Source organism: Marmota flaviventris, chromosome 15 (assembly GCF_047511675.1).
Source record: "Marmota flaviventris isolate mMarFla1 chromosome 15, mMarFla1.hap1, whole genome shotgun sequence".
NCBI classification, from domain to species: Eukaryota; Metazoa; Chordata; class Mammalia; order Rodentia; family Sciuridae; genus Marmota; species Marmota flaviventris.
The window spans coordinates 131,663-158,457 of record NC_092512.1 but is presented as its reverse complement, the minus strand read 5'-3'; the positions used below and the strand labels follow the sequence as shown (position 1 = coordinate 158,457).

General features: G+C 45.4%; 2 protein-coding genes and 1 non-coding gene across 6 annotated transcripts; 2 read left to right on the top strand and 1 right to left on the bottom strand.

Annotated features, from left to right (window-relative positions):
- Positions 1 to 1,155: 1,155 nt before the first annotated feature.
- Positions 1,156 to 19,574, bottom strand: Znf16 (zinc finger protein 16). 4 transcript variants are annotated; one of them, XM_071602029.1, is made up of 4 exons: positions 19,490 to 19,573; positions 14,494 to 14,666; positions 4,578 to 4,711; positions 1,156 to 3,998 (listed from the first exon to the last, which is right to left on the bottom strand). In XM_071602029.1, the coding sequence occupies exons 3-4, from the start codon at positions 4,588 to 4,590 to the stop codon at positions 2,176 to 2,178; spliced, it is 1,836 nt and encodes a 611-aa protein (XP_071458130.1). In that variant the 5' UTR covers positions 4,591 to 4,711; positions 14,494 to 14,666; positions 19,490 to 19,573; the 3' UTR covers positions 1,156 to 2,175. The 4 variants fall into 4 exon arrangements, with proteins under 4 accessions (XP_071458130.1, XP_071458132.1, XP_071458131.1 ...); XM_071602031.1 differs by lacking the exon at positions 4,578 to 4,711 and adding an exon at positions 16,089 to 16,187 and having other exon boundaries at positions 19,490 to 19,536; XM_071602030.1 differs by lacking the exons at positions 4,578 to 4,711; positions 14,494 to 14,666 and adding an exon at positions 16,089 to 16,187 and having other exon boundaries at positions 19,490 to 19,537.
- Positions 19,575 to 21,749: 2,175 nt separating this feature from the next.
- Positions 21,750 to 21,822, top strand: Trnav-uac (transfer RNA valine (anticodon UAC)). The gene has a single exon. It is a non-coding gene; the product is annotated as a tRNA-Val (tRNA).
- Positions 21,823 to 23,187: 1,365 nt separating this feature from the next.
- C15H8orf33 (chromosome 15 C8orf33 homolog) lies at positions 23,188 to 26,043 on the top strand. Its single transcript, XM_027952074.2, has 5 exons — positions 23,188 to 23,283; positions 23,372 to 23,686; positions 23,842 to 23,926; positions 24,202 to 24,348; positions 25,067 to 26,043. Exons 1-5 carry the CDS (start codon positions 23,278 to 23,280, stop codon positions 25,204 to 25,206), a joined length of 693 nt encoding a protein of 230 aa, XP_027807875.2. The 5' UTR covers positions 23,188 to 23,277; the 3' UTR covers positions 25,207 to 26,043.
- Positions 26,044 to 26,795: the final 752 nt, after the last annotated feature.

The window sequence follows — 26,795 nt, the reverse complement described above, 5'->3', positions numbered from 1 at the left end:
CACTGCCTGGCTCCTTCCTGCCCTCCTACTCCAACGAAGCAGGTCTTTGGGCAGCCACATCTCTTCACCACAGCATTTGATGTGGTAACCCCTCCTGGTCACTTGCGTCCCTCTTCCCCACAGGTGGTGTGTTGCTCCTCCTGCAACAATATTTAATGCTGGGTGTCTCAAGACCCACCTTTTCACTAGCCAATGCTCAGTGTTGGGAGTATCAATCCTCTGTCCCGAGTTCCCTTCCTAATCCTCTCCCTAATTATCTCATGCTTTTCCAGAGATTCATATCCCATTTTATTATTAATTTTGGCAGTGCTTGGAACTGAACTCAGGGCCCCAGACATGTTAAGCAAAAGCTCTACCACTAAGCTACATTCCTAGTCCCACATCTTAAAAAATGCCAGTGATGGGGCTGGGGATGTGGCTCAAGAGGTAGCGCCTGGCATGCGCGGGGCTCTGGGTTTGATCCTCAGCACCACATAAAAATAAAATAAAGATGTTGTGTCCACCAAAAACTAAAAATAAATATTAAAAAAATTCTCTCTTAAAAAAGCTCTCTATTTCTCCACTTAGATTCTTGTAGACACCTAGGAATCCCAAGTACAGAACAGCTACAAGTTGCAGGGCTGCTGCACAGATGGTTCTGGAATCTTTCCTGAAGTTGGCCCCAAACCTGTTTCTTTAGCTCTCCTAGTGATTCTGAGATTCTAATATTCTATGAATGGTAATATCTAACCAAGGCTGCCACGACCAGGATGTTTAGTTCTCACAAAACTGACTGAAGCAAGAACTCAGGTCCATGCTAGGCTGCATGTTCCTCCTGAGGAACAGTGTTAGGAAGAGGTGAGAAGGGAGGGATCCTCAGAGGCTGTGGCAACTGCTCAGGAACCATCCACTGTACACGGGAAACCACTGCACAGCACAAACTATACTCCTGATCAAGACATCATACCTTGATTCCTACAACAACTGTGAGCCTCTGGCAAAGCCTGGCCCTGAGAGTCACCTACCACAGGGTAGCTGCCTAAAGCCAGGTTGCACACTTCTTCTGTAAAGGCTAGAAAGTAAACACTCTGGTTTGGTGGGCCATATGATGTCTACAACTACTCAACTCTGCCACACAGAAGCTGCTGTAGATATGTGTAAGCAAATAGGCATGGCTGTACCCCAACAGAACTTTTATTTACTGACAGGTGGTGGGTCAGATTCTGTCTGGGTCCTGCGACACTCTGTTGTTGCAACTTGCTGGCTGGAGTTCAGAGGCCTCTCTTGTAACATCTATGTTGCACCTAACCTGTCTCCTTTTCAGGGCATAGGGGACACTGAGGAGGTGGGCCCTAGGGCAGGGCACCTGGTACTTGCTTAAAAGATGTCTGGTGATGAAGACTGATCTGGGAGAAGATTGATCCTGGAAGCTTCCTCACTGGAAAAGGAGGTACAAAGAGAGAGCTGCCATTGTGGGTCCAGCACTGGAGGCACAGAAACCAGAGGCTGGGACCTGGGTCATAGCACAGCAGCAAGGAGGATGACTAACTGACCACAGGTATGCACAGGGAAGCAAGGCAGTGGGGGTCTGGGTACAAGTTGCAGAAAGGGAGGGATAGAAGAATAAATAATTGGCATACCACCTCTGGGGACAATAAGAGAGCAATGAGACCTGAAAACTCCCTCCACTTGATGTCATATTAAAAAATATGTGTGTGTATATATATGTATGTATATATGCGTGTGTGTGTGTGTGTGTGTATGTATGTGTATATATATATAGAGAGAGAGAGAGAGAGTGAGTCAGTCACTGACAGAGAACTCACTCCCATGACTAACAAAAGAGTTACTGTGGTTATCTCCAATCAAAGATCACTTTACTTTTTGGTAATTTTCATCATCATGATAAACTTCATTCATGAATATGTGGCCCTCATGTTCTTTGCCACCTAACCAATGTGACAGTCTGCTCATAATAAAAATAAAACAGAAAAAACATAGACGAGAGGTCACAGGATCTGAAAGCAATGGAAGGGGAGGGAGTCTGGAAAGAGTGTTTCCAAGGAGGGCTCCAGGCTTTGTATGGAGTGGAGGGCAGTGAGTGAGCCTCAGGCCTGGGAAGGGAGAGGCTGAAACAAGGATCCATAGGTGTCAGAAAGGAACCATGGTTCAGTTTTACTCCTTTTAGCCCACAAGTTACTCCCTGGTATGAATCAACTGGTGTTTAATCAGCTTTGACCGCTGGCTGAAGGCTTTCCCACAAGTAGCGCAGTTGTAGGGCTTCACCCCAGTGTGAATCCTCTGGTGTTGGATCAGAACTGAACGCTGACTGAAGGCCTTCCCACACTCACTGCATTTATACGGCCTCTCACCAGTGTGGATTATCTGATGCTGAATAAGGTGTGAGCTCTGGCTGAAGCCCTTACCACACTCAACACACGTATAGGGCTTCTCTCCAGTGTGAACTTTCTGGTGGTGAATGAGATTGGAGCTTCGGTTGAAGGCCTTACCACACTGGTTACATTCATGGGGTTTCAACCCATTATGAATCCTCTGGTGCTGAATAAGGGTTGAGCTCTGGCTAAAGGTCTTTCCACACTCAGTGCATTCATAGGGTTTCTCTCCAGTGTGGACTCGCTGGTGAAGGATGAGGTTGGAGCTGCGACCAAAGGTCTTCCCACATTCGCGGCACTCGTAGGGCTTGTCGCCAGTGTGCACGCCCTGATGCTGGATGAGGGCTGAGCTGTGGCTGAAGGCCTTTCCACAGATACCACATCCATACGGCTTCTCTCCTGTGTGGATTATCTGGTGCTTCCTGAGCACTGAGCTATAACTGAAAGCTTTTCCACACACGCTGCACACGTGAGGTTTCTCTCCAGTGTGAACTCGTCGGTGCTGAATAAGGCTGGAACTCTGACTAAAGGCTTTCCCACAGTCGCTGCACTTGTAAGGCTTCTCTCCAGTGTGAACCCTGTGATGCTTAATGAGGTTGGAGACACGACTGAAGGGTTTGCCACAATCGTTACATTCATAGGGCTTTTCTCCAGTGTGAACCCTCTGGTGCTTCCTGAGGTGTGCGCTCTGGCTGAAGGCCTTCCCACACTCCTTACACTCGAAAGGCTTCTCACCCGTGTGAACCCTGTGGTGTTTAATGAGATTTGAGCTCCGCCTGAAGGCCTTACCACATTCCTCACACACATATGGTTTCTCCCCTGAATGAATTCTTTGATGCTGAATGAGGTTGGAGCTGCGCCTGAAAGCCTTCCCACATTCGTTGCATTCATAGGGCTTCTCATTCATGTGAGACTTTTGGTGCTTTTTAAGGCTTGCGTTCTGGCTGAAGGCTCTCCCACATTCATTACACACACACAGCTTCTCACTGCTGGGGAGACCCTGACACCCAGCAGGGCCTGTGTGCCCCTGGTAGGCTTTCATATTCAAGTGAGCTCGATGGGGTTTTTTAACAACCGAGTTCTGACTGAAGGGTGTTCCACATTCACTGCACTCACAGGACTTCTCTCCAGTGCTGTTTATCTGATGCTGAATAAGGTCAAGGTTGCCACTGAAGGTTTTTCCACACCCATTACATATGAGTGGGCTTTCAGCTATGGGAAGCCCCTCATGGCCACTTAGGTACACACTGTGTTGAAAGCTCTGGCCACATGTGTCATCTGGATGCAGCTTCTCTTTTGTAGGGACTTCCTGATGTGTCATCTGGCTGGGGCTCAGATTGAAGCTTTGGTCAACACCACTGCAGTCCAGACGTTTCTCCCCTAAAGGGCCCTTAAGGAGCACTGTTACTGACATCAAATCTCCATCCCGGTGTGTGGACTGCCCCAGGCTCTTGCCTTCAGGGACACCCCAGTCTCTGGCTAATATGTCATCACAAAGTCCTCCAAGCTCAGATACCTGGGAAATATCACCAGCACAGTCTTCTGACATTTCTGCCTGTGATTCCAAATCCTCCAAAACGTCTTCCTTTGGGTGAAACTCCTTGTCCTCTGTCCTAATACCACAATCTGAAACAACAAACACTGAAGTTATATAAGGAACCACAGTGACAGGAACAGCAGACACAGATGGGTCTGCAGAGCTGCTGACCTCACCTCTATGGAGGAGCTGGTGAAGAAAGCAGAGATCCCACTGCCAGCAGCAGCCCCTGGTCTTGCAAAAAGCCCAGGGAGAGGCTGTAAGAGCTGAGGTCACAAGGCTGCAGGGGAGCTAAGGATGATCAGGATCCCACCCTCGGGGCTGTGGATATAGCTCAGTGGTAGAGTGCTTGCCTAGCATGTATGAGGCATTGGGTTTATAAATAAATAAAATAATACAATAACATTATTAAAAAGAAAGGAAGGAAGGAAGGAAGGGAGGGAGGGAGGGAACCCACCCTCCCTAGGATCCACATTTCAAGAATGCACCAGCCTGCACACTGGCTCAGGTCAAGACTCGGGGTGGCTTTTGGCTCCCACTTCCTGTCACACCCATAGTAGGCCATCAGCAAGGTCAGTGAGCTCTAATTGGGAATATGCCTCAATTCAGGTGCCCTCCCAATCATACAAGGAAAATCACATGCTTTCTTACACTGTTACACACTTTACCTTTTTTCTTCATACCAAAAACCTCTTAGGCCCATCTTTTGTTCTCTCAGTGCCAGCTTGTGGCATTCAGGCTTGGTCTCAGGATTCACCAGCATGGGAGATAAAGCCTGCTTCAGATGAGCAGCAGCCTGTTCCTTTATAAGAAGCAAAGCCAGTTCCAAGTTATGGTGCTCACCCTGCCTGGAACACTCTCCATGTGGCCTTCCTGCTGGCCTCTGCTCAAACACACCTTGCTAGACAGCCTTTCCCTGACCACTGTATGTATGCCAACCCCCTTCTCTTCATCACCTGTCCCTGCTGTCTCCTATACTGCCTGGACCACTCCCTGACATAGGACGGCCAGCTGCAGTCACTGATGCTTGGTGGTGAGGGGTACCCTTCCAGTGCCCTGTGCTGCCTCCTTGGCCTAATGGTACCTTTGTCCTGTTCTCTCAGTGCTTCTCCCTATTCTATCTGTGACATCCAGAACTTGCTTCCAGCATGGACATATCTGTGCCCAGGAGCTGCCAATGGCATCACTGCAGACTGATCTGGCCACATGGCCAGCCCTCACAGGCCCAGCTGCTGCCTGCTGCACTCATGTGTCTATGGTGAGGCTTCATGCTTCTCACAGGCACTCTCAGCCACAGTGCCCCTGCAGGATGCAGTACACCCATGGAACTGCTACCTATGCCTACAGGGACAGTGGTGCCTCTTTCCTTCCTGCTGCCCTTTGTGTCATATTCCACACAGACTGCAGGAACCCAGGCTCCATGGGGTCTAGAAACAGCAGTCAGTAATGATTTTCTGTACAGGTCAGAGAGAACCTATCTGAAGCTTTTTGGTTGCTTGGCTTGTCAAATGATCTTTGTTGTTTTTTTTTTTTAAAAACAAACAACCCTTAAAAACCCTCAAAACCAGTATAAGCCTGCTAGCCATAAAATACAGTCTGCCAGCGGAATCTGGTGTCCTGACTGAATGTCACTGGTGTGACAATAGGGCTTTCTAGCCTGAGTCATGGTTTAAATCAGTTTTATTGAGACAGGAATCAAAAATGAATTCTGTGAATGGTAGAAGATCACTTTATGGACTTATTAAATTCGATGTACTTCATCTTTGCAACCTGCAAACTGTAGCAAAGAATGATAAAAAGTTCTTTAAAAAGGAAATATAAAAATCAGAAAAATAGTTTCCATTTAGGAAAATCTAGGAAATATTACTAAAACTTATGTTTAAAGGCAAAGGAAAAGATCTGACAGTAAACAGTTGCCTGCACTACATTCTTATGTACTGGGAGTCAGCCCTTCTAGCACAAAATCATCTGACAGTATTTCCTTTGGGAGACAATACCTTTCTGTGAATGGTGTTTGAATAATGGCTTTCAGATGTGTGCAACATGGCTTCGAGTCCGTTAGCCATGACCACACTCCTGGGATCCCACATGACTGTCACCTGTCACAAATCATGGGGTGTAGCAGCCATCTCAGTGCAAGGCCAGCCCACCTGTGGTACAGACCCCAAAGAAACACCTCACATTCAGGTGGCTCCACTATGCCCACCTCTTACAGGGGATTCTGTTTCCATTTCATGATTTATTAGGATGGAACTCACACTACGGAAGTTAACTATTCTATAGTAAGCAACTTGGTGGCATTTAGCACGTTCACAGTTCTATGCAACCACCCACCCTTCATTACAGAGCAATGTCTTTTTTTTTTTTTAATTTTTATTTTTATTGTGGACAGACACTCCAGTGGCAATCTGATTCTGGTTTTGATTTGCAGTTCTTTAGTGACTAATGATGTTAAGCCTCTTTTCATTTGTTAGTCATTTATTTGCAGTCAGTCTTTTGCCTACCCACAGCCCTCCAAACCCATTGCCTGCTCCGGTAATGGGGATAGAACCAAGGGTTGCTCTACTACTGAGCTACTTCCCTAGCCCATTTTTCAAAATGTATTTTGAGACAGAATCTTGCAAGTTGCTGAGGCTGGTCTTGGACTTGCAAACCTGCCTCAACCTCACAAGTTGCTGGGATTACAGGCATGTGCCACCACACCTGGCTCCTTGTCCATTTTTAAGGTGTGTTGTTTTGTTGTTGGATTGTAAGACTTCTTTAATATATTCCAGTACTAGACCTTTATCACATAACATGATTTACAAAGATTTGCCCCCATTATGTAGGATGTCTTTGCACTTTCTTGATAATGTCCTTTGATTGATCAAGTCAAATTCATTTATTTTTCTTTTGTTGCTTGTGCCTTTGATGTTCTAATGAATCCATTGCCAAATGCAGGGTTATGAAGATTTGCTCCTATTTCCTTCCAAGACTTTGATGCTTTCTAAGCTCTTAATATCTTTGATTCATTTCAATTAATTTCTGTATACAGCACTGGTAGGAATCCAGCTTCATTTTTTTTTTTTTTTTTTTTTGTACTGGGGATTGAACCCAGAGGTGCTTTACCATTGAGATACAGCCCAAGTTCTCCCACCCTTTTTGAAAAATTGAGACTCAAAACTTGTGATCAAACTTTGCCTTGGGCTGGGGTTGTAGCTCAGTGGTACAGGGCTTGCCTAGCATGTGCGAGGCATTGGGTTTGAGTCTCAGCACCACATATAAATAAATAAAAATCCATCAACAACTAAAAAATTAACAAAATTAAAAAACAAAATAAAACTTTCCCTTGAACTTGTGATCTTCCTGCTCAGCCTCCTGAGTTGCCAGGATCACAGGTGTGCACTGCTGTGCCTGGTTCCAACTCTGGGATGTTGGGTTACTTGTTACAGTGCCATGTATTGAAGGGCTATCTTTCCTCATAGACTGGAAGATCTTATCATCCCTGCTAAAAAGCAACTGGCCACAGATGTATGGATTTATTTCTGGATAGTCAATTCCATCTTCATGACAGGACCAAACAATTTTGACTACTGCAGTTTTGTAGTAAGCCTGAAACCGAGTCACGTAAATCCTCCAACTCTGTTCTCCAAGACTGGCCATTCAGGGCCCTTTGTAATTCCACATGAATTTAAGGATGAACCTTTTAGGTTCTGCAAAAAAATGCCACTGAAATTTCGATAGAAATTGCACTGAATCTGTAGCCATTTTGTATAGTTTGGGCATCTTAAGAACATTAAGTCCTCCAAGTTGTGAACACAGGATGTCTTCTGTTTTCTTGCTTGCTTTGATCTTTTTTAACAATGTTTTGCAGTCTTTGGTGAATAAGTTTTATATCTTCTTGATTAAAATTATTCCTGGGACTTCCCCCTACCACTGACGCTAATGTAAATAGAAGTGTGTTCTTAATTCCCCTTCAGATTGGTTCATTGCTGGTGTGTGTAAACAGTGATCTGGGCCCCAAACTTTTGCTGAATTTATTAGCTCTAGTAGTTTTCCTGTGGATTCTGTGGATCATACATATGGAGTTGTCTTATGGAAATCACTTTACATCTTTCTTTCTGCTTTGGACATTGGTTATTTCATTTTCTTGTCTAACTGCTCTGGAATCTGTACTTCCAGTACAATGCTGAGCAGCAGTGGTGATGCAGGCCATCTCTCTCCTGTTCCTGATATTAGGGCAAATGTTAGTCTTTTACTTCTGAGCATGATGTCAGCTGTGGTTTTCCCCATGTGCCTTTTATCAGTTTGTTTGGTTTTTTAAAAATCATCAAAGTTGGAATTTGCCCAGTTTTTTTCTGCATGAGTTGAGGTGATCATGGTTTTCATACTTCTTTCTGTTCCTTTGGTGGATCACACTGATTGGCTCTCTTGGAGCTGAAATACTCTTCTACTCCTGGGCTAAACCCCATGTGGTCATAGGATAGAATACTTTTAAGATGTTCCTGTATTTAGTTTGATATTATGCTTTTCAGAGATTTGCATCTTTAGCCATAAGTGATACAGGTTTGTAATTTTCTTTTTTTATAGGCTCTTTGTTTGGCTTGGGTATCAGGGTATTTATTGCTGGCCTCACAGAATAAATTAATGTTCCCTCCTCTTCAATATGCTGAAAGAATTGAGAAAGTTGGGTATTCATTAAATGCTAGCAGTGAAGGTAGTTTAATTCTTAACTTTTCTTTGCTGGGAGTTTTAATTACTAATTCAAACTTGTTGTTTGTTACTGGTATGTTTAGATAGAGTCAATTTTCATAATTTTTGTGTTTCTATAAATTTTTTGCTTTCTTACAGCCTATCTAACCTGTTGGTACAAAACCATTCACGGTATTATATCTTCCTTTTTTGGTAAGGTTGGTAATAATATTCCTGCTTTCAGTCACATCATCTTTTATTTATTTTAGTTTTACGTGGACACAATATCTTCACTTCATCTCTTTGTGGTGCTGAGGATCGAACCCCGTGCCTCACACATGCTAGGCGAGCACTTTACCACTGAGCCACAACCTCAGCCCATCAGTCACATCATCTTTTGTCCTTTGTAAATCTAAGGGTTTTACCACTTGTGCTAATCTTTTCAAGAATTTTTGCCTGTGTTGATTCTATGGTTTTTCTATTTTACTCATCTTTGATCTAATCTTTATTATTTGCTTCCTTCTGGAGCTTTGAGTTTAGTTTGCTCTTCTTTTTGTAGTTTCTCAAGATGTAAAGTTAGGTTACTGATTAGATATTTTTCTTCCTTTAAAAAAATTTCTTTTTTTTTAGTTGTAGATGTAGATCCTAATCATCTCCCCATATCCTCATTTTAATATCAATACATTAGGGATTCATAACAGAAATGAATTTCAGAAGGACAGAAGCATTCAAGTCCAATTATTTTACAGTGTCGCTCAAGTCCCCTCTTTCCTTAATGATATTCTGTCTAGATGTTCTAGCTATACTTTGGGATAAGGGTACTGAGGTCTCCATATAATGACCTCCTTCCTTTCTGGTAAGAAATTTTGACTTAGTTTGTTTTGTCTGATATTAGCATAGTCATCCCAGTTCTCTTTGGGTTATGATTTACATGGAACATCTTTTTCACATCTCACTTCACTTTAAGCTTATATCTTTGAATCTAAAGTAAGCCTTCTGTAGACAGCATACAGTTGGACTGTGCTTTTCTATTCATTTTTGTCAATACCTGCCTTCTGACTGGGAAGTTTAATCCATTTACATTTAAAGTGGTTAGTAAAAAGGAAGGACATTTTGCTACTTGTTGTTGTTGATACCAGGGATTGAAACCAGGTATACTTAACCACTCAGCCACATTCCTAGCCCTTTTTTATTTTGAGACAGGGCCTCATTAAGTTGCTGAGGCTGGCTTTGAACTTGAAATCCTCTTGCCTCAACTTTCTGAGCCTCTGGGATTACAGGTGTGTGTCACCTTGCCTGGCTTTGCTATTTATTTTTGGTACATCTTTTACATTGCATCCCTTAATTCCTCTATTGCTGCCTACTTTTGGGTTCAGTTAATTTTTTGCAAAAGTAATTTTCTCTTTAATTCCTTCTGTATACATTTGCCAGATATTTTCTTAGTGTTTACATGAACATCCTAAAACAAGTGATACCAACTTAGCTTCAATAGCACACAAAAATTCTGCTCCTATATAGCTCTTATAATTTTTAGTCATCAAAAATTACTTTAGGCGAGGTGTAGTGGTGCATGCCTGTCATGCCAGTGGCTAGGGAGGCTTAGGCAGGAAGACTGTGAGTTCACAGCCAGCCTCACCAACTTATTGAGACCCTGTCTCTAAATTTAAAAAATACAAAAAAGAACTGGGGATGGGGCTCACTGGTTGAGTGACCCTGGGTTCAATCCCTAGTACAAACAAAAATTATTCATTATAGGCTCAAAATATTTTATAGGCTGATCGGCCTGGAGGTGCAGACCAGTGGTAGAATGCATTCTTAGAATGTGTGAAGCCCTGAGTTCAATTTCCAGCCCCTAAAAAGCAAACCAAACCTCAGACTTGTTACTTTTTTTTTTTTTTTTAATATTTTACCAGTTGTTGATGGACCTTCATTTATTTATCTGTGATGCTGAGAATGGAACCCAGTGCCTCACAGACCATAGGCAAGTGCTCTACCACTGAGCCACAACCCCAGCCCCAGACTTGTTACTTTTTATGCACTTGTTCTTTAAATCATGTGGGAAATAAAAAGGTGTATTCACAAACCAAAAATACAATAATACTAATTTTTATACTTGCTTGTATGTAATTACCTTTATTTGAGGTCTTTATTTCTTGTATGTCTTGGAGTCTGTCTACTGTCCTTTCATTTAACCTTTAGGACCATAACAAACCACCTCAAGCTGTTGTCTATTTGGGAATGTCTTAGTTTCTCTTTTAGTTTGAAAGATAATTTTTGCCACATTTAAAATTCTTGGTTGAATCTCTAAGCACTTTAATATTTCATCCCACTGCATTTTGACCTCCATGAATTCTGAAGAAAAATCAGATATTAACCTTACTGATTGAGATCCCTTGTACTGGAGGAGTCTCTTTTTTCTTGTTACATTGTTGTCTTTGAACAATTTAATTAAAACAAGACTTGGTGTGGATCTTTCAGTTTATCCTACTGGGTCTGTTGAGCTTCTTGGACATGTAGATTTATATCTTTCATCAAATTTGGGACATTCTGACCATTATATTTTCAGATGTTCTTGTTACCCCTTTCCCTTCTCTCCTCTTTCTTGGGTCCACAAATTATGTTCAAGTTTCAAACGACTAAAGATCCATTCAGAGATGTCAGCCCTGACCCCCCAAGAGGAAGAGGAAGCTAGTAAGGAGTGAAAAGGACAGAAAAGGCCCAGAGAAACCGAATGTCCAAATTGCCATCATGGAAACAACTGAAGAATATGATGCAACAGGCTGAAAAGATGGTTCAACAACAAGGAGAAACTAAGTCTCCAGCTATAAAGTTTGTGGCTACGATGGCTCTATTGAGCTGTCAGGTTAGTGGGGTCCATGGAGAAGGCTACTGGACATATTTTCCAGATCCACCTTTAGTACACCCAGCTATGTGAACTGCAGAATCCATCCCAGTATTTACGAATGATACTCATATGCTGGGTGGCTTTACAGACACTCATATTACACCCATCCATGTGACTGGATTTAATTATACTAGTTACCGTGGACAACTACTTATATGTTGGTTCCATGATAAAACATGCTGGCTGTTTAAGGGTATCTTTTGAGGAAAAGACAGCATATGCGGGGAGGGGTGGCTAGACCAGTCAATCTACCTACCCCTGTGACTCAAGGACATATGTCTAACAGTTATTAAAATGGGATTTTCTCCTAACAAGCCAGTCATCTCTGCAGAACGTCCACCAATACCTTACTGTCCTAATTGTTCTGTAATAGAATTTGTTTGGTACCTTTCCTAAATGGATGGAATGTGCAAAAGTCTTGCCAGTACAAGTTTCTAGAAATAGTGGATATATTTTGGACTGGACTCCAAGAATTGATAAAAAGACAATTATGTAAGGATGCCATGACCCCTGGAGGTTTCATTGGTAATATTCTAACCTTTGGCAAGGGTGGTATTTGAAAAGCTCTCTGGTGCTTAATTGTAGCCTCAGACTTTCTACATTATACAGATAGCAGGAATTGCAAAAAGGGTTCCTGCTATGGCCTATGAGCCTGTGTTCAATCTCCGTATGTTTTAGTTACTAGAAATGTAAGAGTTAAGAAAAAAGGTGATAAATATCTTATAGCCTATAAAAGGTACAATCTAACTAACTGCATCATTAGATTTAACAGAGGGAGAAGAATGTTAATGCTTCACCAATCCTCCTTTGTCTTACTACAGCCAACATTTCAGACCCATGGTATGCTGATGCTGGTGTTCAGATCTTACAACAGATACATGCTCAGTTAACCAGACCCAAGTGCACTCTTGGTTTCATAATTCTTGGAGGGGCTGCTTTAATTTCATTCATCACTTCTACTGTAATAGCCTCAGTGGCTGTATCTCAAAACATTCAACATGCAAATTTTCTTAATAATTTGGCTCAAAATACTCCCAAAGCCCTCCATAATCAGATAAATTTTGTTAATATTTATTTTTTAGTTGTAGTTGGACAAAAAGGTATTGTACCTTTTTTTTTTTTTTTTTTAATGTATTTTTATGTGATGCTGAGGATTGAACCCAGGGCCTCACACGTGCTAGGCAAGAGTACTCTACTGCTGATCTACAACCCCAGCCCCAATCAGATAAATATTGATGAAAAGATTGAAACTAATTTGAATGCCTTGGAAGCTACTGTCATAAATATTGGTAATGAGCTTTCTGCTTTAAGAAAAGGCTTAAATGCCACGCTGACTATAAATATGTCTCTTATTATTGTGGCCAAATATAATACTTCCCAATGGGATTATGGAAAGGTTAAAAATCATCTAATGGGTATTTGGCATAGCAATAATAGTAGCCTGGATCTATGGAGTTACATTGTCACATCCAGGATATTTAAAAAAGCAAAATCAATCTTACGAACCCTACCTTCTAGCTGACCAAATACTTCAAGAATTGAATGGCTTTAATCCTGGAAATACGCTGAAACATTCTGTATGGTATGTTATTGGTATGATATGTTTGCTACTAATTCTCTTTTGTATCAATAGGTTGTCGTACCCTTAGAACAAAAATGTGGGAGCTTGAACTAACAGCTCATCATTTACATTTACAAAGTAAAAAGAGGGAATATGCGGGGAAGCCATCTGTGAAATACATGAGGACCTTTTCAGCATCGTAGCCAAGGAGTGGGTAGACTGGCACTGGGAACTTCTTGTGGCAGTGCCACCAGGATAGACTGCCTGATGCAAGTGAACTTCCCCTCTGCTCTGCCAGAAGGTCCCACGCAGCACTGGAGATGGGCATGACTCTGCTAGGAATGGAGCAGCCTACCTGCCCCCATCTCTATCCTGTTTTGGTGAAGAACTTTCCATAGAATTTCTTTGATGTCTTCTGTTAAAAATAAAGCAAACATAGGCTCCTTTCTTTGTTAGAAGCCGGACCCGTCTGGTCAGCTTTGCTTGTCTCTGTACCCTTCTTGAAATTACTTTCTGGGGCTGGGGATGTGGCTCAAGCGGTAGCGCACTCGCCTGGCATGCGTGTGGCCCGGGTTCGATCCTCAGCACCACATACAAACAAAGATGTTGTGTCCGCTGAAAACTAAAAAATAAATATTAAAATTCTCTCTCTCTCTAAAAAAAAAAAAAAAGAAAGAAATTACTTTCTGTGTTCTGTGGTCATTTCACTGTTCTACTTTTCTTAGCTTCTATTTCTCAGCGAGCCCATCCCACCAAAGGGAAACCCATTCCCTGGCCTGTGCAGGGAATGAGGCACTGCACCTGACCTGGAATTGGGGATTTAACCTAGTTCTTTACTGCTGAGTTACATCCTAGTCCTATTTATTTTATTTATATTTTATTTACTTATTTTATATTTTAATTTTGAAAGAGGGTCTTAACAAGTTGCTTAGGGCCTTGTTAATTTGCTGAGGCTGGCCTCAAACTTGTGACTGTCTCAGTCTTCTGAGTCACTGAGATTACAAGGTTTGTACACAATTTATATTTTTTATACACTGTGGGTTATTTCCTTAGCTTGTGTTGATTTTATTTGTTTTTTGGTGATGCTGGGAATGGAACTCAGTGCCTTGTGAATGCTTGTCAAGTGTTCTACCACTGAGTTATATCCCTAACCCTTTGGCTACTATACTATTTTGACAGATTACCACCAATCTTAAGAACAAAAGAAAAACAAAACACTGTTCACCATCTGTGTACTGGTTCTGTTCTAGGGCCCTTCTGTAACACCGTTTACAACACTTCTCCATTTCTTGCTTTCTTTGAGCCCAGAGACCAGCTGGAGATGAAAGCTTAGGGTCTTTACAGGCCTTTTCTGAATTCACAGCCTGTCCTGGGCATTAATGTGGTTTTCTAAATCCCCCAATTGTGCTTCAGAATATCCTGATTTTCCCCCAAGAAAGTCTCTTACCAGCTTTTCTTCCTGGGCTGCAGGTGGCTGATCAATGCCCCAGGTGCCTGTGGAGGGTCCCAGTCACTTTACAATGCTGTTAAGCCTACTGCTTTCCTGCTCTAGGATCTGAGTTAGGAAGAACAGACATGTATGTACACCTTGCATCGGTCCTTTTGGGAGTCCCAGACAGGCTAGAATAAACAACAATTATTTTTTTTTTTAATATTTATTTTTTAGTTTTAGGTGGATACAATATCTTTATTTTATTTTTATGTGGTGTTGAGGATTGAACCCAGGGCCCCGCGCATGCCAGGTGAGTGTGCTACTGCTTGAGCCACATCCCCAGCCCAACAACAACAATTCTTAAGTAAGATCTATTTATTACACACCCTGGAACAAGAGACCATGGTCCCAAGATGAGAACACAAGCTGCCTTCTTTAAAAATGCCAGGAACAGGTTGAGACACAGGCAACTAAGAGTACCACAAAACCTTCCTACCATTTTAAAGTTGCCTTTTTCTTTTTTTGTGGTCCTGGAGATTAAACCCAGGGCATTATGCATGCAAGGCAAGCACTCTACTAACTGAGCTATATACCTCAGCCCTTAAAATTGCCTTTTTCTTGATTCATTGTTTGCTTGTTGTCAAGGTTTAACAATTTTCTAGATTTCTGACAGTTTCTGCTTTTTGAACATTTATGTAGAGGAGCAAGTGTTTGGGGCTGCCTATTCTGATGGCTCCACAGTGGCTTTTAAAACATGAACCCCCATTAGCCTATCTCTCCCCCACCAAGGTGCAGAGCAAGGCTCTGGGATTCTCTCACCACTCTCTTCTCACCACTCCCAGCAGGGATCCTTGGCAGTCTGCTTAACATTCTGCCTCTGCTCAGGCTGATGAGCAGGCCTGCTCCTTGGGGCCACTTCTGGGGACCATTCTCTACCTGCTCTTCACTTCTTTTTAGAATCTGCTCTCTTCCACACGTGCAGGACTCTCCTACACATGTATACCCTTAGCCTAATCATCCCCATCCACACAGGGTCTTGCCAGAGTAACATAGCCACTAACTGACCCAAACAAAAGAAGCAAAAGGTCCACATGAGGGAGCTGTCCCCCCCAGCCCCCCCAAAAAGTTTTCCCCCCAAAGTTCTCTCTAAAAGGGTTCTCAGGGCAACAGGAGCAGCTGGGCAGTGTGAATACCACCAGGAAGGTATAGGAAAGAATCCTGAGGCAGGGACTGCCACCAGTCTGGTCACTGGGCTTAGAAGGGGTCAGGGCTACAGCAGACAGCAAAGGACTCTGATAACCATCATGTTATAGCCCTCTGTCTCAGGAAAGAAGTCAGAAGCCTGTTCAGGACACCAGGGGCCAGGCCAGGTCAACTTACTTTCTGATGGTCAGCCTCAGCCCCTTGAGTCCCTGAGGCCTGATGCTCCTAGGGGTGAGAATAGGGTGACATGGACATCATCTCCCCAGAATGAGGACACCAGTAGGAAACATGTTCCCAGTACCTGGTTGCTAATGGTGAGGGTGTATGGCTTCCAGCTCATTAATGCCAAAGTAGAGGGGCCCAAAGACTAAAGAACCAGGGTGGGTCACAGGAGGAGTATCACTCACACATGTCTGTGATACAGGGGTCCAAGGGGATGGTCCTGAAGCTGTGGGCTCCATTTCTGCCTCCTAGGGGCAAGTTTTGAGGCTGGAAATAGCTGGAATCTGAAAACCGGCAAGGACAGAGGTGAGTGTGCAAAGATGTCAGCTACAGGGATCCATCCTCTCACCAGGCAGAAGTCTCTTACTCTACCCCTGCAGCCAGAGACCTGAAAAGGGCCTGAGGTTGCCAGGCATCAAAGACTAATGCTATGTTCCCTGATTCTAGACCCAAGAGGAGAGACAGTCAGCCATACGGACACAGAATCATGAGCCAGGGTTGCATGAGTCCTTGAACTCTGAAGACATTTCCCTACAGGGCTCAGGCCCACCATTATAAGAGGAGAGCAATAGTCACAGAGCCTACTTCCTGACACAGTGCCATAAAGGTGAATGCATAAGACCTATCTATTGCAGGGAAGCAGCAGACCCAAGATTGATTGGCCAGGGGCTATATACATACATATGATCATTATGTGCTAGTGCCTACCAATCCTAGCGGTTCGGTTGTCCCAGATGCACTCAGCAACAGCCACCGGGTATTCCCATCTCCATCTACCAGGGATGTCCTCCCACTTAACTCACTGATCTTGCTCAATTCTCTCAGTTCCCTTTCCCTGTTGGCATTCCAGGGTTCACCTCCTGAGCAAGTCTGTTAGGAGGCAGTAACACCCCCTATTTTGTGAAGATATTCAAACTTGGGCTCATTTTCAGTCCTAACCACTCTCTCTGGGCAGGAGATGGGACACTCCCACCTGAAGACACACAGGCTTCTCACATGGACTAAATTACTGAATTACTAAATTACCACTCCTAGAGGCCCACCAGGATGTGGGGCTTGACAAACTTTATTTCCTTACTGACACTGCACTCCCAATAGGTACTGCTGATTCCCTGCCCCTCAGAAGTAGAGAAGGCAGACAGAAAAAGTTGGTAGAAACTCATATTGGAAAATGTCAACATATGACCTCGATTTCTCCTCTAGGATACACTTTTTCAGGATTTCTGAACATCCACTATATGCTAGAATCTGTTCTGGGGTTTTATGTGGGACACAACAGCAAACAATACCCTCATAAAGCTCACTAAGATATCATCACAGCAAATGCATCAGTGAAATAAAACAACTGCTCTGGTTAGCGGTAACAGGGAAGACAGGGACATTTTAACTAGAGTTGTCAGGAAATCCTCACCAAGAAAGTGACCTAAAGGTGAGAGATGGAGTATTGTGACACCGGGGAAGAGAAGTCCCAGGCAGAGGCAATGTGAATGCAAAGTCTGAGGAGGGCAGGGGCATGCATGTCAGGTCAGAGGAACAGTGGGGCAGCTAGTATATAGACAGAAAAATGAGGGAGCCGGGCAAAGGCACTGTAAGGGGTCCCATGGGCCTTGCAGTTGGGGTGCTGCCTGCACTCAGTGAGGCTATGCGGCATACAGGCTTTTGAAGGCTGCAGGTGTTTAGAGGATAACAGGGGAGCAGCCTCTCACTATTCTGTGAAAAAGCATAAACTCTGTCCTTGACAATGGTATTCTTTTCTGCCTTTCCTGGGAGAAGGGATATTCTGTTCCACATTGGGTTTAGATAGAGTCAAGGGGATATTGGTGAGGTGCAGTCAAGGGGACCTGGAAAGGATCTGAGAGGGGGTTTCTCTGAAGAAGGGTGGCTGGAGAAAGGTGCAAGGAGTAGGGATGACAGCAGACATCACCCAGGGCTGCTGGGTTGAGATCACAGAGGAAGGCACAACTGAGTGAGGATGCCAGAGAGCAAGTTTAGAGACAAAGCTTATGAGAGAAGACAAGGAGGTAAGGACAGAGCTCAGAGGGATGTCACTGGGGACAGACTGTTAGGAGGCACTAGTTGGCTGATGCAGTAAGGCTTTGGCTGCATTTCTAAATCAGGAGACAAAAAACAAAATGTCTCAAAAGATTAACTTGGAAGTGTGTGCAGAAGGATGGTATAAGATGAGACTCAGAGCAGGGAATACACTAAGGTTCCCATCCATTCAGCAGTAGATGCACAGCAGGAAACTTGAGAGGGAGTTATAAGACTGTCAGTGATGGTGTGTCTGCCTGCCCTGGGAGCAGATGCCCAGATTCCCTGGAAGGAATTTTCACTCTTCCCATTCATGGGGGAATTTAAATAATCTCCAACATTTATTCAGTACATTTTATTTTAAATTACCTTGAATTTTCATCATTGTTCTGAATAGGAGTTTTGAGTCACATAGCTCAACATTTAAAAGGTTTAAAGAAAAAGTTAAAAATGTCCCAGTCACTTGGTTCTCCTTTCCACTTTGAAATGTCCTTCCAGATTACTCTAGGCTTCACAAGCAAATACACGTATGCACTTGTTTTTTTTTTTTTTTTTCCTGTTTTAAAAAAATTACAAACGGTACCAAACTCGTCTGGCACTAATTTTACACGTTGCTTTTCTCTGTTTATTCTCAGTGGGATGTTCCCTAGACATGCGCTTAATCTGTGTTAGGCAGAACACTCTTTCCCCTTGTTCACATCCTACTTCCAAGACCCTGTAGATATGCTGCAGTAAATAGCACAAGGGACTTTGCATAAAGAACTAAGGTTACGGCATGGATTACCAGGGTGGACCCAATCTAACCACAGCCAAAGCTAGCTGGCAGATGTACACGGGCTCCTTCCAGGAGCCATGGGCTGCTCTGCCTGTCAGGCAGCAAAGAAACGACGAACCTGTATATGACAATCACAAAGCAACGGATTCTGCCAACTACCTGAATGAGCTTGGCAGCGGGTTCCCCTGGCTAAAGGCTGAATCTGACACTTGAAGAGACGCTCTAGCAGCAGGAACCGCAGGATGGGACCTGGCCGATTCCCCAGGCCCTTCTCCCACAATCACAGTTCCAAATTCTTCTCCCTCCCCAGAGGTCTCTCCACCTGGAGAGGACGCCCTTTACCGAGGGGCCGCCTGGGAAGACCGCCCGGAGAGGAGCGAATCCCGCCCCGTCCGGGTCCTGCGCACCTCTGACGTCACCGAGAGTCCCCCAATCCCCCCGCCCCTGGCCGACCCGGGAGTCCCGGGCACCGCTCAGCCTCACACCTTCTCTCGCTGCGCCCCAGCTCGCGCGCGCCTTGCCACTCGAAAACGCCTCGGCTCCCGGGCACAGTCTCCGCTGGGCCTTACGCCGCACACCCTACCTGAAGCTGCCCTCAGATCCCGGCGAGGCCAGGACCCTAAACTAGGCCGAGCCGACCCTTCCCCGCGCCCGCACTCCCACCGTCCCCCGCGCGGCCGCGCACCTCCGGGTCCCTCTGCCAGCGCCGCGCTAGATCCCCCCACGCCCACCACCTGACTCCAGGGACACCGAAGCACAGGCTCCACCCAGCGAACTCACCTCCCGGGGGGTGCGCGTCCAGCTGGGTGGCATCGCCGCGGCACCCAGCGCCTCAGCCCGGGCTCGGAGGACTGAGAGTCCCGCCCTCAACTTCCCTCGGAAGCCCCGCCCCGATGGCGTAGCCGCTCTGCCCGGCGGGAGGCTGAGCAGACTCGGTGACTCCGCGCTGGACCGGAACTCTGCCCGGGTGAACCCGGAGCCGCTACAGACGTCGGCGGTCGGAGTGGGCCGAGCAAGGTGGCTGTCAGAAATGCAGAGAGAACTAGTACACATTCCCCAGCATTGCATCCGACTGGATCACAACGTACAGATGGCTGGGACCCAGCATGCGCTGCAGCCCGGGTTCAATCCCCAGGACCGGGGGCGACACAGAAAAAGCACGCAAGCAAAACCGTAAAGTGGAAGAAATACATAAGTAAACGGAAAGACTCAAATTCGTTCAGTAGATAGTATATACTCTTCTCTTCCTCCCACAGGGTCTCGCTAAGTTGAGGGTTTCCCTAAATTGCTGAGGCTGACCTCGTACTTGCCATCTTCTTTCCCCAGTCGCTGGGATTACACGTGTGAGCCACCAAGCCAGGTCAGATAATGTATTTTCATGAGCATTTTTGTGAAACATTTACGAAGATTAATTATATACTGTTGAATTCATATTATTCACATAAATAATATGAATATTTTAGTATGACATATTAAACTTCTAAAATTAGGAGTAAATAATACAAAGTCTCACCAAAAAAAAAAAAAAAAAAAAAAAAGAGCTGTGAAGTTTACTCTGACTTTTTAAATATAAAAAAGACATCAACTGGAAGATTACAGGCTATAAGCAATGAAAAATAAACACTTCATTCTTAAATCTCTGGGCGCCAGAATAAAGTGTATGTGTGTTTAAAAGCCTTATTTTATTATTATGAAAGACAAAGTCATTTATCTTCAGAAGTTAAAAAAGATCAATATCATTTTTTCCACCAGCAATAATCAACCATATAACGTAATTAAAAACTGAAATATCCTCCATAATAAAAACAAAAGGTATAAAATGCTTGGAAATGCAAATATATTGGAATGAATTGGCTTTCCATGCCTGTAGGTTGCACAGTGAATTAAAATTGATTGAAACTTTTTCAGAATTGCCTCCGTATTGAACATGTGCCTTTGTTGTTGTTGTTGTTCTTCCCTAAATAATACAGTATAATAACTACTTAGGTAGTGTTGGGTGCAGAGCAGGCTGAACTGTGTTGTCTGCAGGGCAGGCTGAACAGATGTTGGCTGCAAGATAGCCCACACACTCAAACCCCCCTCTATCTGGTCCTTTATCACCTGTTTGCCTCAAGTCTGAACATTCAACCCTGCTCAAGGCTGAACACTTAACCCCCTCTTGGGCCAACAAGGCAGCGTGCAGACTCAGAGGCCCCATTAGATTTGGGCTATAAAAACTCCCTCCTGCCAGGCCTCCCTCTCTCTTGCTATCTCTCTTGCTTTCTCTGTCTCTCTCCTGTGTGCGCTTTCTCTCTCTCTCTCTCTCTCTCTCTCTCTCTCTCTCTCTCTCTTTCTTTCCTTCTTTCCTTTCTCTTTCTTGCACTGCTGCAATAAAGATCTTTTGGTTGCTCCGAGTGTTGTGGTCACTTTCCTTTCAGGTAGCATTTACATTGTATTAGGTATTTTAGAGACAGGGTCCCCCTGAGTTGCCCAGACTGGCCTCAAACTGCCTCAGCCTCCAATCTGGGAGCCTATCTGGGAGGCCACCTGCGCTCCTGTGTCCAGGAGTGGTTGGGTGGATGCCCAGCATGGGCTCTCCAGAGCTCAAGTCCCAGAGGTAAGGGAGCCTGAGCTCAGCCTCCCCTGAGATGGAATCTCAGACAGGTGCCACAGAAGGCTGGGGAGGAAACGTGGGCCAGTAACCCAGGACAAAGACCAGATTCTTTTCTTGTTATACCACAGTAATACAGATATGTGTGTTCACATTTGAATATTGGTAACAATGAAAAATAAATCCAGGCTGGGCTCGGTGGCGCAAGCCTGTAATCCCAGCAGCTCAGAAGGCTGAGGCAGGAGGATCATGAGTTCAAAGCCAGCCTCCGCAAAGGCGAGGCACTAAGTAACTCAGTGGCACCCTGTCTCTAACAAAAAACAAAGATTGGGCTGGGGATGTGGCTTAGTGGTTGAGTGCCCCTGAGTACAATACCTGGTATCCCCCCCAAAACAACAACAACAACAACCAAATTCAGGAATCATTAACAAAAAAATGTGTGAGGGGGCTGGGGATATAGCTCAGTTAGTAGAGTGTTTGCCTTACATGCACAAGGCCCTGGGTTCGAGCCCCAGCACCCCCCCCACCAAATGTGTGAAAGACCTTTATAAAGTTATCATCACTATTTATTAAAGGATATTTAATTAATTAGCTAATTAAGTACCGCAGTCTGGCTGGGCACAAAATAGTCCAGCTGCCACCCAGCCTTGTAGGTTCCAACAGTAACCTTTATTCCCGAACTCTCACCGCCACTCTACACACACTTCCCGGGAATACACTGCCTCCACCGTCTCCGCGGGCCAATTCTCTCAGAACCCCGGGAGACTCAACTGGGGACTCCAAAGTAGCAGGCACCGAGGCAACAGGATCCGCCCTAATCCCAGAGCAGGGTCACCTTTCAACCATTCCCTCTAGCAAAATGCCAGGCGTCATTCCGACTAAACTGTGGCTCTCAACAATTAAGGACATTTAATTTCCCCCAGAATGCTCTACAGAACTCATGCAATTCTCACAAAAATTTTAGAAAAAATTCTTTTACATAGGAGACATTGCTAATAATGGCAAAGAATTGGAATAAGCTCACCAAAGCCCTTAGGTATTTGCTCTCCATCGTGCGGCCCCACGGAGATGGTGGCCCAGTGTTCGGTTGTGGGATAGGGCTAGCCTCCTCCACTTACTCCCCAGCCTCCCTTAGGGCCACACCAAGCCCACCAGCAAGTGCTCTGGGCTCTTTCCTCTGTCCTGAGGCTGCTCGGTGTTTCTCCACCTCATCTGGCCCTTTCATCTCCCAGAGAGATCTTCGCACACACCTGAGTAAGGTCACATCACCCATGATTCACAACGACTGTCCCATCCTTAGAATGAAAGCAAACTCCTGACTAGTGTACAGCGTCCCGCAAGAGCTGGGCCTTCCTCCCTCTCCCCTGAGCTGACTATGCCACCTGCAGCACCAGCGCGCCCACGCCTTTGTCCTGTACTGCGCTTTTCTCCACCAAAGGTCTATTGACCCTCCTGAAGCTACCTACCCACAAGGTAGCTCTGTGCCAACTTCGTTTGCCTACGTTTTTTCCTCACCACTGAGAGGTGTGCTTTGTGAGGACATTCCCTGTAGTTCTTTTTTTTTTTTTTTTTAAGTTGTTGACGGACCTTTATTTTACTTATTTATATGTGGTGCTGAGACTCGAACCCAGTGCCTCACACATGCCAGGCAAGAGCTCTGCCACTGAGCCCCAGCCCCAGTCCCTCTTTAGTTTTATGCTGCCCCCTAGAACCGTGCCTGGGACACGAGCAGACCCGCCAACACTGGTGCAGGAGGCTCCTGCTAGTCGCGCGGTTCCTTCCCGGAGCCCCGCGGGCGGCGCCGCCCCGCCTCTCCCGGGAACCCCTCCCCTCCCCGGGAGTCCGCCCCGCCCCGCCCTTCCCCAATTCTCCGCCCCACCTCCGAGCGCGCAACGGAACTCTGCGTCCCAAGCGTGGTTCCCGGACGGAGTTCCACGTGGGACTCGGCCCGATGTAAATTTCTGCGGCCGCTCGGCGTATGGCGGTGAGCGGCGCGGAAGGGACGCCTGGGTGGCGGGGCGCGGGGCTGTCGGCGGCGCCCCGTGACTCTCCTGCTGCCTCCCTTTCTCCAGGCTCTAGGACGTCCTGCTCGGAGGGTGCCAGCAGCCCTGGAACCTGGTGCCGCTCGCGCGTCCCGCAAACCCCAGCTCCCGGGCCGGGGCCCCGATGCCCCGGGTCCTTCCGCCGTGGGTCTCCACTGGGCGCAACCCACGTGCGTGGCCGCCGCCTCCGGAGCGCACCCCGTCCGCGATGAAGGTGTGGCTGTCTCGAAGAAGCAAAAGAAGAAGAAAACCCAGACCAGGGTCTCTGTGGCGAATGGAGGCGAGAAGGCCTCCGAGAAGCCTGCCGCAGAGGACTCTCCCCTAAGCTCCGAGGCCCAGGCGAGGGTGGGTTCTCCGGTGAATCTGGGAGCGAGTCTGCGAGTGGTGTGGTCCGAGATCTGCTGGGGGCGAGGGTGGTTAAGGCCTGGCGGGAAGTGGGGTGTGGCTTGCGGGGGGTGGTGGTGGGGGGTCCCAGTGCCTCTTGTAACAATTCATCACAGGCGGAGCAGCTGGCCCGGGAACTGGCCTGGTGTGTGGAGCAGCTGGAGCTGGGCCTCAAGATGCAGAGACCTACCCCAAAACAGAGTGAGGGTCCTTCACATATAGTTGGGGGGATGTGATAGTGACAGTGGTTCTGCAAGGGGATGTAATTGTTTTTGCGATAGGACGATAGGAGTTGAGCATACATAGTTACTAGTCGTTTGTGTGTTTTTAATATTTTTTTAGTTGTAGATGGGCACAATACCTTTATTTATTTTTATGTGGTGCTGGGGATAGAACTCGGTGCCTCACATGTGCAAGGCAAGCTCTCTATCACTGAGGCACAACCCCACTCACTTGTCCTTTGTTTTTATCTGCAGAAGAGCAGGCCATTGGCGCAATCCGAACTCTACAGAGTCAAAGAACTCCCCTGCCTCGAAAGAGGCAGCTGATGCACTCCTTGTTTGGGGACTACAGGGCCCAGATGGAGGCCGAGTGGCAAGAGTCCTTGCGGGCTCTCAGGGCTGGTGAGTATCTGGGAAGTGGTTAGTTCAGTATACTTAGTTCAAGGGGGTAGGGAGTAACTCTCTAGGGAGTGGAAAGGAGAACCCCAGAACATGCTGGGTGCAATGGTACAAGCATATAATCTCAGCTGCCTGGGAGGCTGAGGCAGGAGGATTTCAACTTGGTGAGACCCTGTTTCAAAATAAAAAAAAAATATTTAAAAAAATGGTTGGGATATGGCTTAGTAGTTGAGAGCCTCTGGATTTAATCCCCAGTACTTAAAAAAAAAAAAAAAAAAAAAAAAGTCTAGAACAGAAAGGCTGGTCCTGGATGGAGATGGGCTCAGGGAAGCCTGAGCAGGGAGTCTGTACATCTTGTGGGGGTTGGGAGGAAGTGAAGTGGCTGGCTTCTCCTGGTTCTGTTCCTTTGGTGGGGAAAGGTGTCCCCACCTGCCTTTGCTTTGACTTTCTCTATGGGCTATGAAGCCAGATGCCATAGCATTGTGAGTATGATTCCTAGGGCTGAGTAACCTTGGTTCAAACCCTGTTTCTACAACTTGATCTTGACATATTTGTCAGATTACTGAATCTGATTCTAAACATGGGGTGATGATAATATAATAATTTTGAGAAACTGATTAGTAAATTTTAATAACAGTTGGAATTGTGTGGGATTCATAACTGCATAGGTAATGTGAGCTATTACTCAGTTCTGACCCTTTGCTTCCCCTTTCATTGACAGCTGCCCGTTCAGCCCAAGTGCAGCCTGTAGGTGAGGCCTTCAGAAAGAAGAGCCAAAGGATCTGCAGACCTCGTCCAGCAGGGAGAGCCAAGGCCACTCTGGACATTCCTGATGAAGAGTTTAGGTTCAATTTCTTTTAGCTTCTCCCCTATCTTGGCACAGTCCTCTCTTCCTCACGGTGTTGTCAAGGTTTGTCGTGACTGTAGTGCCTTTCTAGGAATTCTCTGTCAGCAGGTATGGGATTGGTTGGTTCTTGCCTGGTCCATGCATCTGAGTTTGTTGGGCAGGTGTGAGACTGTCAGATGAGCATAAGACTCCATTTGTAGATTTTCTAAATGAAGTATCTCTTCTGCCAGAAGAGAGAGAGGTGCATTTAGGAGAGGTGCATTTAGCTTCTATGATAAGCTGAAGTGAGTGTTCAGTGTATTATTATTGAACTTGCTGGGTGTGGTGGCATACGCCTGTAATCCCAGCTACTTGGGAGGCTGAGGCAATAGGCCAGCTTCAGCAACTTAAAAAGATCCTGCCTCAGGGCTGGGATTGTGGCTCAGCGGTAGAGCCCTCACCCAGCATGGGCGGGACCTGGGTTCAATCCTCAGCACCACATAAAAATAAAGGCATTGTGTTGTGTCCATCTACACCTAAAAAATAAATACTAAAGAAAAAAAAAAGATTCTACCTCAAAAAAAAAAAAAAGAAAAAAGAAAAGAAAAGGAGTTGGGGCTGGGGTATAGCTCAGTGGAAGACTGCCCCTGATTTAATCCCCAGTATCAAAAAAGAAAAAAGAATATTGAATTGATTTGATTCCATAGCCATCGGTGATAAGGATTTGTGGGGAAGCTACGTAATTGTACATTTGGCTCATTTTTGAAAAGATGTCCTACCAGTGGCCTCATCTAGTTTGTGCCACAGACCTGTGCTTTATGTATTATGTCACATCACCCTAATAAATCTCCTTTTTTGATAAAATTGGACAATGAGTGAAAGTGTGCTGTGTATTAGAAGAGGTATGGATGAGATAGGGCCTGACACTGCTGGATCCAGGTTTTCACCCCCGGGCGTGGTCCTTTGTCCATGTTGTTTCATTTCTGAGCAGAGAACCACCTGTGCATTTTCTTAGGAACCAAGGAGCTTCTTGCCCCAAATAGACCCAGATAGATACCTTATTTGAGTCTTAGCAGAATACCTGTCTAAATGTTGGCTATTCCAGGCATCAGTCTCAGTTCCTCTGCACTATTGAATTGGGGTCTCTGGATGACCTAGGAGACCTGAGCTTGATCTTTGCTCATATTTCTGAACTTGCTTCCCAGAGTAGATAGCGTCTGAAACCCAGCTGTCTACTCAGTCTCTGCATGGGTGTTCCATGGGCAATTCAAACTCCGTAAGTTCGAAACACCATGTTACCCTGTCTTCTGCTTTTCAGTGGTATAAATACCTTGTCTAATTGATTAGGTCACAAAACCTGTGTCATTCTTGATTGTTCTCTTGGCCAACACCATATGTTCAGTGCTTTCGTGGTTTATGTCATCTCTGTCTTTTGAAATCTGCATTTTATCACTGTAGTTCTGACCCTGACTGCTGTGTTAAACTCCTGATGTAAGTCCCCCTTACCCCCGTCTCATCACATTGCCTTCCCTGGAGTGACCATTCATATATTCCAGATCATACTTCTAGTCAGTTACTTCGTTGTATCTGCAATACAGGTTCCAATTAGGGATTGCACAAGCCT

What these genes read in the sequence shown, in the direction of transcription:
- C15H8orf33 (XM_027952074.2), top strand. An exon ending in GCTCCGAGGCCCAGGCGAGG is followed by an intron (nt 23,687 to 23,841) that starts GTGGGTTCTCCG and finishes AATTCATCACAG; the next exon opens with GCGGAGCAGCTGGCCCGGGA. An exon ending in GAGACCTACCCCAAAACAGA is followed by an intron (nt 23,927 to 24,201) that starts GTGAGGGTCCTT and finishes TTTTATCTGCAG; the next exon opens with AAGAGCAGGCCATTGGCGCA.